A 13,038-nucleotide genomic window follows, 5' to 3' on the forward strand; every position below is an offset into this window, starting at 1 on the left:
GACATTCTAAGCACTTCATTTAATTATGAACAGGATGGATATACCTAAACAGTTATAAGTGAGCACAAAGCGCGAGCTGAAATTTTTGATATTCCGGCCTAAGAACTGGATATTATAAGCACTTTTTGTAACCGTGAACAAATTGTTTTCTAACCAATCAATTGACCTGAAAATTTTTGATATTTCAACCTGAAAACTAGACATTTATCTTAGGTATCCAACTAAAAAATTGATGAGAGCGCGTAGCGCGGGCGAAATTTTAATTGTTATAACTATATTACCTAAAAGTTGTTCTCTACCCTTTTCCTGTCCCTGGTCAGCCCAGTCCGTCCTCACTATCGCTACAGAGAGCTCTAAAAGTCGCATTGCGTAAAAATCACAATTTACCGATAAAAGTGTAAAGTTTAATTGACATTTACCGACAAAGATGGTGGGACTAAAAAAACCGAATCAGTTGGAACAGCCCCGTGTGCCCGACAGTCTGCAGTCCAGTTTTTGTTTTCCCCTTTCTTTTAAACTCTTTCTTCGTTTTCCCCCTCCCCCTTTTTTCTCCCTTTCCTTTTTATCTTTTTAATTTTTGCTTGTGACTCGTCGGGGGGGGGGGGGCAGTCTGCCCCCCTGCCCCCCCTTAGGTACGCTAGTGGACTCGCCTCTACATGCTACGCGCCTGCTTTTTGAGGACTGTTATCAGAACATTTTTTTTTTACATCGTGATTTTTCTTTGAAATTGGTCTTCTCGATGACACTGTACAAGAATTGATCGTCGTCATAGAAAGAAGTTTTGTAGATAACGTCCGAAAATGTGGAAATTAATGCAATATAGGCATTATTTCAGTACATATCACTTTGTAAACTTCATTTTATCATCCTCATTTGTGGTACTGAGAGTTGTGAGGCCATTTTGTACCATTTTCCCGGAAAATGAGGATAGCGAGGAATGCACTTTCTCCTGGGTAAGAATTGACTTTGTTAAATGTGTCCCCATGTATTCAATTCTGTGTTGGCCTTCTTTTCCACCACTTGTTCATTCCAACCAACCTTGTTGAATTTTTGTTCATTGAATGAGTGATTCCAACCAGTAATATAGTTTCATTACGAGATGAGCGATACGTAGGAACGTCCTAGCCTAGGATCATTTTTCCGAGATAGAAAGATTGGTGACAAATCAGCACTTTCCGTTCCACGAAGCCGAAGGCAATTTTTTTCTAACTACAAGTACAACTACAAGTAGTACTCTGCGACAATCCGAGTCTCCGACATCGTTTGATTATTGATATCGTTAGTATCAGAAAAATATTTAGAGTAAAATAAATGCCCGAATATTGGTCACTTGAGCATAATTGGACCAAAACAAAAATACAATCATTGTCATTGAATCGAATAAAAATCATGTTTATTTCCACAGCTACAGTACAAATAATGTCATAAAAGATAGAATTAAAAAAATTATTTATGGTAAACGGAAATTATTTACGAACTACCAGAACTTAAGCTTGTTTTTTTGCCAAAATCGGTCACAGTTACCAAATATCGGACACGACGAGTTGTGCGCCGCGATCAAATTTGGCGATTTAAATCTAGACCCCAAAATAATTGCTTAATTGTTGATAAAATAGTTGCGCAAATGCTGATTTTAATTTTAACTATCAATAATTTTGATATAGAAGTCTGTAAATGATGATAATTTACTTACCACAAGGACCTCTTTTGGCTCTGAACATTGGATGTCTTCTCTTAGCTGCGCACGACTTGTTTTGAAAACGAGCGCGCAGGCGTCAACAGCACGCATTTCCAATTCAATCGATATGTCCGATGTTTGGGATAGTACCATTTTTTGAAGGGTGTCGAATTTTCACGCCATGGGGAACCCCCGCAGCGGCCATTGCAGATTTTTTTCGATAGATCGAACAAGTACGATCTCTGCGGCGATATTTTTGGCGGAAGACACTTCCCCCTTACAAGATTTTTTGGTCATCGATCTTTTGGAGTCCATAATTAGTGAGGTTAATAACAATCTCTGGAAGTCAAAATAATGGATTTTACCCCTGGATTTTATAACCCCTGGAATATTTTTTTTGAGCAGCACTTGGATCTACTGTGTGTGCAGTTCAATAGCAGATATGTTCATGCATCTTATGCCAGTGCAGGTCCCTGTAGTTATGGGGAGGGAGTTGGAAGTAATTTTTGTCCGATATTTGGAACTGTCTGATTTTTGGGGACTTTACTCTAGTCTTCATCGTCACGTGAACCTATTATTTCAAAAATCAGAATGACGACTTTTCATAAAGTCAAATAATTCAATAAATGGAGATCAAATAATTTTTTTATATATTTTTAATTGTAGAATTGATATACAGAGCTTACTTTATGAGATGAAAAGAGAAAAAAAACTTTAAAGATTCACAAACATAACTGGATAAAATCAAAATTTTCATTATTTCCCTTTTCTAGAACACAGTCCCCTTTTAGAGACACCCTTCATTGATTTTTCAATGAAAGAGACCCTTGTCTGACATAAAAATTGAAATAACTAAGTAATTTCGACATTGTATTAGTTCAATATTCTAAATCTTTTAATAGAATACTTATTAAGACCTGATGATGATTTTTTAAATTCTGCTTGAATTAAATATTAAAATAGGGTTTGAATAGTGTAAGCAAAATCAACGTGTCTGATTTTATGAGACTAAAAAGGACAATATGAGAGGCTGCGTGTGAAAAATTGAATTTATTTATTTTATTTGTCAGATATAACGCAAGATATACAAATGTGAGTGTTTAGAGTATAAACATACCTTTGCATGAAAAGTAACCAAAGACAAGCAAAATGTGCTTTGCAATAATAAAACATAGAAAAATGTGTGAAATCAATCTGCAATTGAAAAAAAATACTATTTACAGAAACAATGCAAAAAAATGACAATGTTGTTAATGTTAATATTTAAAGTTGATAACTTTATGGAAGTTTATTTAAGAACATAAGCTTCAAGAATATAAATATATATATGTTCAACATTTCAGAGTTAGGAGTCGAGACATACATTATTGCTTTAACATGACATATATGTAGGGCCTATCCTACGATTTAAAATGCGCCTATGGAATTTCCATAACCTTTTCTTTTATAGGTTCAATGAACTTATCTTCATTTGTAATGATTGGGATGGATTTGTAAGCTGAGGCCTAATCTGTATTTTAAATTCAATTAGCTATTTTATTACCGCATATTTTTTGTTTGTTTCATTCATCATAATTAGCACAAATCCAACAATTTCCATTGATTAAAATTAATCTCAGCAAATAAGATAATAATAACAAAATGAAAATGAATTAAAAATAAAAAAATGATTTAGTATGTTTAGTAACAACTTAGTTTTGTATCGTGTTTTTCGTTTTTTTTGCTGAACGTTATAAACATATTTTCTTTAAAAAAATTTTGTTTCCATGAATTATCTAATGATAAAGCATGAGGGGCAGAGGTTGCCACCCATTTCGATATTTCAAGTTTGGTTAAAAAAAATATTGGAAAAGGGGTACCAGGAAAAGAAGGAGAAAATGTGAGAAAAAATAAAAGAAAACTAAAAATTATTTGTGCCTATATTACCACGGATAAGTTAAAATGACATCCGTTTTGAAATTGATGACAGCCCCATATAAAAAATAACTTGACGCCATCCCAGATGAAATGTATCAGAGTGCAATCGAATGACCCCCCCCCCCCCTGAAATGTTTAAAGGTGATGTCAGTGTGGCTTGCTGTATATGTATTTAATCGTATTCTGCATTCTACCATATTCAATCACACAGAAGTGACAGGACAAGGAATAACTGTTAATTCAACAAGGTCTGGAAAACTATTTCCTGTAGGCAAATGGTTAAATTAAATTGTTAAAGATTTTTAAATTATTTTGCGTGTTTACTTTTGATAAAATAATTATTAAAATCTGACTTTACTTCATGAAACACTACATCACTAGCGCCAAACTGTGAATCATGAGAAAAATTTGTTGATCTTGGCTTTTGTCACAGAAAGCAGTGGCGCAATATGAATGGACCAATACTCGGCCGGACAATCCAAGCACCGCCTGATTCCCCTGTCTAGTTGGCAATCAGGCCCATTGATTGTACAATCATTTCCCTGAAAAATGCCAAGATGGCTGCATAACCATCATAAAAATGTTATATGCGATTTCTATTAAGAAAACATTTTGTGTTTAACATGCATCCAAGTATAATGTCATCTTCGAGATAGGCTGCAGAGCCCTTTGAAGATTATAACAGATGACGATGATGATGATGATGACTATCCAAGATTTTTTTCTTAATCTTCTTGCTTCTCAATCTTGCAGTCCTAGATGAGAGAAGGTTAGTTATCAAAATTCTAAGCCATTGAAACGCTTGTGAACTTAGAAAGCAAATTCAATTGCATGCAAGTTTGTATTTAAATCTTGATTCCTTGACCCCTGATGTACAGTACATGTGTATGTTGATTTTAGACTAATGTACCATTTTTTTTTTACATTGTTCTCTCTTTCAGAATGAGTCTAATATTCTCCTCTTCCTTGCCTGTACCATCGCCATCAAGAACAGGAAAAGACCACCTTTGAGGGAGATTCTGGTCAAGATTTTCATGTTCTTCAAGGTTGCAAATACAATTCTGTTCTTTATGACTGACCCTCGACTTGCTATTATATTTGCTGCTGTTTGTATTGGTAAGAAAATTTGATGTACATGTTGGCTTTAGGGAGGTAGATAGCCATTTGGTCTACAATCAATTTGTTTACTTTAATCCACATGGTCTAATCTTACAACTAATGAGTCTACGAACCATCTTATTGCCATGTAACTTGTTTATTATTTTGTCTAATTTACAGTTGGGTTATAGTCCATATATGTCTAATATCAACTTAGTTTAACACTCAGCATGGTCACTTAGTGTATTTGATTACAAGAAACTGTTTATGAATCCAAATTTAACTTTGACAAAGTCCAAAAGAATTAGTAAACAAAGTAGAAATTAGACCATCTAGGCATTAGACTGAATGGGAATTAGACTAAGTGTGTATTAGACCAAACAGCAATTCAACAAAAGTGATAGTACAGCTGTAGACCAAATGGGTTTAGCCTGTATGTGGTATTAGACTATCTGAGAAATCAGCCCTCTGCTTGTAGACCAAATGGGTTTAGCCTAGGTTGTATTAGACCAAGCAAATATACCTTAGGTGAAAATGATTAATCGCCCGAGTTGGTAATTTTATGTACTTCTTTAGCTTAGCATTTGTTGCTAACTGATCATTTTTTTTGTTAAAGTGAGACTCTTTTTTTTTTTTTACATCAAATAACTTTTAGTTTAGTGTTATTAGTAGATCTAGATGTCAACATCTCTTTTAATGACCCCCACCTTTCAGCATGTAGAATTTAATCAACTAGAATAAATTTGGTCATAACAGACAATATCATGATCTTTACTGAATTTTCACAGTGGGAAATAATTTTGACTGACTCTTTTTAACCATGTTGGATTATTATGTCATCATTGTAAGCTCTGAACATTGTGAGATAATAAATGACTAGCTAAAAATCAAGTAAAATTACCTGGAAAAATGTTGTTAGTACATGCATATTAAAGCTCTTATGGGCATGTACTTATCTTAGAGAAAAGATCTGTCTCATGACAGAATTTCTTGCTTACATGAATTTTCTCTTCCTAACAAAGTTCTTACTTTCTACTCGAATTATTAAGGTCATGGTATTTAATGCATACAAATATCTGGTCATTTTGTTCGATTCTGTGTATTGATGTACTTTTGCAAATGTTAGATATTGACCAAAATTGTCATATTAAAGGGAACATTTCACAAATCAAGGCAATTCTAGATCCTTCATGAAGCTGGTTATTAACTCTCCTTAGTAGCACAGATCTTGTATGTCCCAGGAAAGTTAACTTGTTGATATACTACAAATTCATATATATTTATACCTGGTTTTATTGGGGGTAGAGGAAACTAGATACCAATCATGAAAGGGAAGTTATTACATTGACCTTGCCTTTATTTTTCTCTTTGTAGGATGTATGGTTGTTTTTCCAGAGCCAGCCTACATTGGACCACAGGATATTGTTTACTTCAAAGGAGATGCTTTGGAGGTAATTCCTAATTTCCTTGCTTCCTGTTAAAGTTTAAATCATACTTTGTTAAACCATACCAGAACAGATCCATCTCGAGACGTTTTTCTTTCTCATATTGGCAAGGAAGTGTATTCACATGGAATAATTTTCCTGATATCACATCACAATTTGCTCCACCTTTTCTTTCGTAATGGCTATACAGAATTTCTTTGGTGTAGCAATTATTACATAGGACTGTACAGAACATAGTGGAAAGCTTTTCTCTAACAATCAGAAATGCTAATTATTCCGTTTTTAGCCAGAGCATTTCAAGAGGAATTAATTCTGACTAAACATTGTGCTCTCATTTAATACAGGGTTAGCATGCCTCTTGAGATTGATTTGACCAATATTGTGATGTGTTATACAGAGCTGCCAAATAGTACGATTTTGTCGTATTCCGTACGATTTTTCACTTAAAATACGACACTAGGATTTTTACAAATAAAATACGATTTTTTGAAAATATAGCTATGGTAAGGCTCGACATAACAGAAATCCACCTCGGGCAATCATTATTGAAAAATGTTAAGTTTTGGTGGCCCGAATCGGGCAACCAATAATTTTCAAAGTAGCGCAATTTTTCTCCCGATTTTGCACCATTTATCAACTTTATACAGTTCAAATTGCAACCAGTTCGTCATGCGCCCTTTTTGTTGATCTACACACAAATACACACACACATGACAGTACATAGGCTTACCGCTCTAGCATACAGTAGCTATTATCCAGCCGGCCGGCTGGCGTGCACGTACGTGCGTGAGCTTTGCATGAAACCACTGCAGCTACATGTAGCTATCTGTGCGCTATCAGCCTATTCAGACTCGGGGAGCTACGATACGAAATGTTGCTGCTAAGATATCTTCCACAGAACTTTGAAAATCTATTTGCAAGCATTAAAAACAGGAATTATGACCTCTCTTTTGACTCAAAAAGACCGATTTCCAAATGTATTAATACACATAAAAACACATAGGTGAGTACATCACAGTCCCATATGTGCATTTGTATGTATGTTGATACTTGGTTTCTTTCGAAGCTGTGTCTTTTCTAGCAAAAAATAAGCAGACAGTTTTTTCCTTTTTGTCTCACCTGCATAGCAGAGTGAGACTATAGGCGCCGCTTTTCCGACGGCGGCGGCGACGACGGCGGCGTCAACACCAAATCTTAACCTGAGGTTAAGTTTTTGAAATGACAGCATAACTTAGAAAGTATATGGACCCAGTTCATGAAACTTGGCCATAACTAGGTTAATCAAGTATTACTGAACATCCTGCCTGAGTTTCATGTCACATGACTAAGGTCAAAGGTCATTTAGGGTCAATGAACTTAGACCATGTTGGGGGAATCAACATCAAAATCTTAACCTAAGGTTAAGTTTTTGAAATGTCATCATAACTTAGAAAATATATGGACCTAGTTCATGAAACTTATACATAAGGTTAATCAAGTATCACTGAACATCCTGCATGAGTTTCACGTCACATGACCAAGGTCAAATTACAGTGAGCACAACAAAATAATGAGATGTATAGTAGGAAAGTACACGACGGGTATGAATAGGATTTTTTGTCTAAAAATAGGATTTTTTTGGGTGAAATAATAGGATTTTTTGTCAAGTGTGGTTGGCAGCTCTGGTTATATAACACACAATTATAGACCAACCTTAATCTTTGTGAAATGTATGACACCCCTGAATGGTGTTTCATAAAGCTGTTTTTTTTTAAAGTTACAAATGACTTAATGCATGACTGGTGATACTTTCTTGTGATACATGATATATCCCTATGATAGGGATGACCCTATGTAATCATACTTAGCACCTAAGAAAATGTCCCATTCATGCATAAAGTTGTGTGTAAATTTACAAACAGGTTTAAAAAAACACCCACCTGGATGGTTTTAGAGCAAGAAATAAAAGAATGCAAAATTAAATTCATGTAATCATTCAACCTGTAATTGTATGCTTACTCATTGGATTTGCTTTTTCTTATTTGAAATATACATGTATAGTAGTATTATTTATTCAAATGTTTTCAACTATCACTGAACAGTGTAACTGGAATTGCCAATAAGCATTAATCTCCAGTCTCCACTCAAGCATAGTGTTTAGAAAATTCAAATCAATGTATTACATTATTTCAAAATTTGATACAGGAAAATTTTCTACATAATATTTTTTACATCTTGTTATTTCATAGCCAGATATTAAGTTTGAATGTTTAGTATAATTAAATAAACTGCTTTTATATATGCTGCCCTATGGTCATGCATCTCTTAGATGTTGAATAAGGAATGCATCCTTTCATTGAGATTGAAAAGGATTGTCTTGAATGGGAATGTTTAGGCAATACTATTTCAAATTGTGTGTATTGTCTACAATACCAATACAGACAATTTTTTTGTTTGGGGGGGTGGGCCTACTTTTCATAACTTACTGTCTAAATCTGCAACATTAATCATCATCTGGAACCTGGGGAGTGTTTTACTTATTTTGTCATGTCAGTGATTTTTTCCTTACAAAATTGTTCTCAGCCAATTAGATGCAAGGATTTGCAGTAGCTTATAACATTTCTCATTTGAAATCACTGACAAAACTTTTCATGTACATGTAACACTCCCCTACTCAGGATGATCTTTGTAAAATGATTGAAACTTTTGAGCCTCAGAATATATTCTACATATACATGTATTTACAGGATGAACTGAAAAACAATCCCCGGACAACCTGGATAGTAGAGTTCATAGCTACATGGTCAGCCAGCTGCCATAACATTGCACCAACATTTGCAGAACTCTCAACTAAATATGCCCACAACCATCTCAAATTTGGAAAGCTGGATGTAGGGAGATATCCTGAAATTGCTGAAATGTAGGTATTCCCTTGGAGATTGATCTTTTAATTTACCTAATTGAGTATTGATCATAATTTGTGGATTTATTAATTATGTACTTTCACCTTACACCAGGACTGAAAAATCAACCATAACAAGATTTGGAATAGATACATTTCATTTGAGGGGCCATATTAGTTCTAACATTTTCATTTAACCAGTCAATGTATAGCTTTACTTTTTTTCAAAATGAAAATCTTCTTAACCTTATACTTCACAAAGTTGAAGTTGTTTCAATAATTTTTAATTTTAGACAAGAGGATAACACATGTAAAAAAACCCCGAAATCTTGTTTCTTTAAAATGTATATTGAAAAGGTTAAATGGAACAGCTCATAAAGCGGTTAAAATTTGTATTCTGAATAACCATATTGGCTTTGGCCCTTAGTACAGATTAATTCTTAAAGTGTGTATATTTTTTTGTCTTATGGAAATTCAGCTGCAGTTAATTCCAGACAAGCACAACAAATTGATAGTAATACTTTACTCTTACCCCATATATTCTATCTCACTTTCTCGATATTCTTCTCACTCTATATCCCCCCACTCACCATCTCTATCTCTTACACTCTCTCTCTCTCTTCCCCTATCCATATTTTCCCTCCATTTCTATTTCTGTCATTATAGATTCCAAGTTGATTGTTCATCTCTTTCCAAACAACTTCCAACAATAGTCTTGTTTCAAGGAGGTAAGGAGGTAATGAGAAAACCAGGACGGAACAAGAACGGCCAGACTGTCAAGTATGAGTTCAAAAAGGTAATTCGTAGGTGATTGTGACAAATAGTTATCCCCTCACCCTATTTTCTCTATTAATTCCTTCCTTTTGTTTGACTTTTATTTAAGAGAAAATAACTAATGAAGTGTACAATGGACCAGTGAATACAATGAAATTGAGATTGATCTTGATTACAAATATACCTATCATTGATCAATGAGTATGAAGCTATGTTTAAGAGAAATTTCGATTTTATTACTTTGTTGATATTTTTCACTGAAACCATTATTTTAACAATTTATGGGTATGTTGCTCTTCAAGACATGCTTTGTATGATATTCTTGCTAGTCATGAGATTTTGAATAGACAAGTTTAAAATGGAAGGTTTTTATAATACAAATTTGGAGAAGAAAGCTTTCTATCTTGTGTTGTGTCTTCTAACTTTGCTTTGCAATGACAATTTGTTACAGTTTGAAGAAGAATTCTTATTTCAGATTTGCTAGTTTTCTCTTTTTTATTTTTATTTTTTTAAGACCAAATATTTATAGAGAACCTTTCCCCGCATCTTTTTGTTGGTTTTGCAGTCTTGGGTTACATACAGTTAGAGGCAACATTCCATGGACCTAATATCATAAAATTTGACGTCATAATGCAGCCTTTGATTTAATTTAAGGTCCAAGCAACTCTTTAATACTTGGCTTTAAAAAGTTGTCATAGTTTTTTTGTGTTTTTTTCTTGTTACCACAGGAGAATATAATCCGTGATTTCAACCTAGATGGACTGTTTGCGAGCACTAAGAGTAAATCACAGAAGAAAGCAGATAAACAAGAAGCCAAAGTCCTAGAACAGGAGAAAAAAGATAATTAACCCTTTGATTACCAACCAAGAGGTAGAGTTTACCAGTTGGGGTTGGGATCCAGGTGGTCCCTGTACAAGGTCTATATGGGAATTGGAGAATTCAGGAGCCAAAGGGTTAATAGACGATGCTTATTTCAAAGAGCTGGATTCACAAGAGAGATGACATATGAGTAAACAAGCACACATAACCCATGCGAACACTTAATGAACACCTGTACTCCTGTAGTTTAAATCATATTTAATGAGCACTCACTTAACCCTTTGGAGACTGAGTCTGCATATATGCGAGCTGAGGTCTATTGGAAATGGGTGTTATATAACTAGCATGATCAGCCAGTCTCCAACAGATTACAAGTTCAAGGAGAGGGTTTAAATCTTTTTGAACATTGCCCAAGCTATCTCTCACTAGATGATTGTACTTTCTACTTTGAGAAAGTCAGAAGTACAATTTTGTATTCATAAAATTTTCCTGAAATTGCAGATTTATGTAATTGTATTTCATTAGCCCTATGTTATTTTCTTCTTGCCAATTCACTCAAGATTAAAGCTAGCTATAATACTAATAATATTTCGTAGTTCTTAGATATGTCACCCAAGATGCTCCATGTCATCATTCAGGATCGAGCTTGATTTTAGCGTCATGACATGTGTAGCTACCTTCTTTTGCTTCAAAAGAGTTCTCTACAGAAATAAGGAGACTGTTTTCAGACAGTATAAGGTTACCAGCATTGCCATATTGTCATTATTTTTTTTTCTAAGCTGCCCTCCATTTTGAACACCCCAGTGATGATGTGCTATTCTTCTTCTATTCCATTCTACAACAAAACACAGCCAGATGATGTCTTGGTTGTATCTTTCCAATCTTCTGGAATATTCATGGTTTCTAATAAATGGTAGTAGTTACCTACATCAAATATGCATAGTAATGATGAAACTGATAAAGACAAAATTGCTAACGGATTTCATTTATATTCTTTCTTAAAAGTAATGACTGGCTGGATAAATCAAGTTGATGTCATCATTCATCCCCCATAAGGAATATAAAAGAAAGGCATTGAATATGTGTATTGTTTTTTGGGGTCAAGATGCAAATGATGGCTTTAATTATGTTAGGAAATCAAAGTACCATCAGGTAATTCTCATATGTAATCTTTTTTATTTAAAATAATTCGCATGTTAGATTCTGAAAGTTACAATGGCCATCAGGTTTTTGAATGGAATAAATTATGTACTAATTAATGCTTCTAAGGTTTTATGAAAATGTAACCAACATCTGCAAGGCCCTGATTTGTCACTTTTTTTCTTGAATGAAAAAGAAACAATCTGATGAAAAAGAAAGATTATCAGGATTTTAAGGTATTATGAAATATTTCTTTCATTGTGTTTCAATTTTATAACATTAATGAAATGTTTTGTAAAAAAAAAGAGATATGTATGAAATAGAATTGTTTAATTTTGGTGCTTGTTCTCTAAAGTGTATTGCGTATTAATCAATCATATGACATGCTTTCTGCCAAAAGGTCTCATCTGTCATTGATGTGATGTATAGCACAAAGAGCCTTCTTGCAGGGAACTAGTCATATTTTACAATTGTGTTTATTGAAACTGAATTAATAATGCAGCAATAAAACACCCGAATTAAATTTCTTTTCTTAATTTTTCTTGTATTAGTCATACTGAGCCGAAACATGTGTATCTTCCGGCCACCGCACACCTTACGACCGTCCGCGATCCGATTTTGGAACAAACCCATTTTGCTCATTTTCTGAAAATGTGAATGGAACAAATAATTTTATTTAAGGTTGAAATTAATTGAAAGAATACTAATATAACCATTTTGAAAGATTGCAAGCCTTTATTTTGGAGTAAAGGCCAAATTAGTTTCAAATCGTAGCCAATCGTACGACTGCTATGACGTCATTACGACCAGACTAAATTTGCTTTTATTCTAAGGATGATAGCATAGTCACAGATTTGAATATAGGTATTCATACGATGATTTAGAACATTACACAGTAAGATATTCCAAGTCTCAGTATTAGTATCAAATTTTACTACATTTTATTCTGAAATCAGGTTGCAGACCAATCGTAAGGTGTGTGGTCGCCTTTAGAAGGAAATCAAACCCAAAAGGGGAAGAGCACTTCAAGTAACTACATTCCAAATACATTGATGTGAATAAAAGGCAAAATAAAATATAGGAAGGAAAGAGGGATATGTTTGCGGACTTTGTCAGATTTTATAAATTTAGTAATATTTTCCTAAATATCAATGCATGGTATAACCAATATCACTACATATCGGTTACTTTTGTACATCATATTTATTTCAACTTCAAAACTAGGATTATACATTGTATATTCAATGAACAGATTACCAGAAATTAAACAGGGCAGCCTGTTGAAA

The 13,038-nt window shown here is 34.0% G+C and overlaps 1 protein-coding gene across 1 annotated transcript; it reads left to right on the forward strand.

The window, feature by feature from the left end:
• The first annotated feature begins 661 nt into the window (after positions 1-661).
• LOC129255032 (thioredoxin-related transmembrane protein 2-like) lies at positions 662-12,275 on the forward strand. The gene is made up of 6 exons (XM_054893583.2): positions 662-953; positions 4,537-4,711; positions 6,068-6,144; positions 8,865-9,037; positions 9,686-9,815; positions 10,522-12,275. Exons 1-6 carry the CDS (start codon positions 801-803, stop codon positions 10,639-10,641), a joined length of 828 nt encoding a protein of 275 aa, XP_054749558.1. The 5' UTR covers positions 662-800; the 3' UTR covers positions 10,642-12,275.
• The last annotated feature ends 763 nt before the right edge of the window (positions 12,276-13,038 follow it).

The sequence above is a fragment of the Lytechinus pictus genome, chromosome 2 (genome assembly GCF_037042905.1).
Source record: "Lytechinus pictus isolate F3 Inbred chromosome 2, Lp3.0, whole genome shotgun sequence".
Taxonomy (NCBI): Eukaryota; Metazoa; Echinodermata; class Echinoidea; order Temnopleuroida; family Toxopneustidae; genus Lytechinus; species Lytechinus pictus.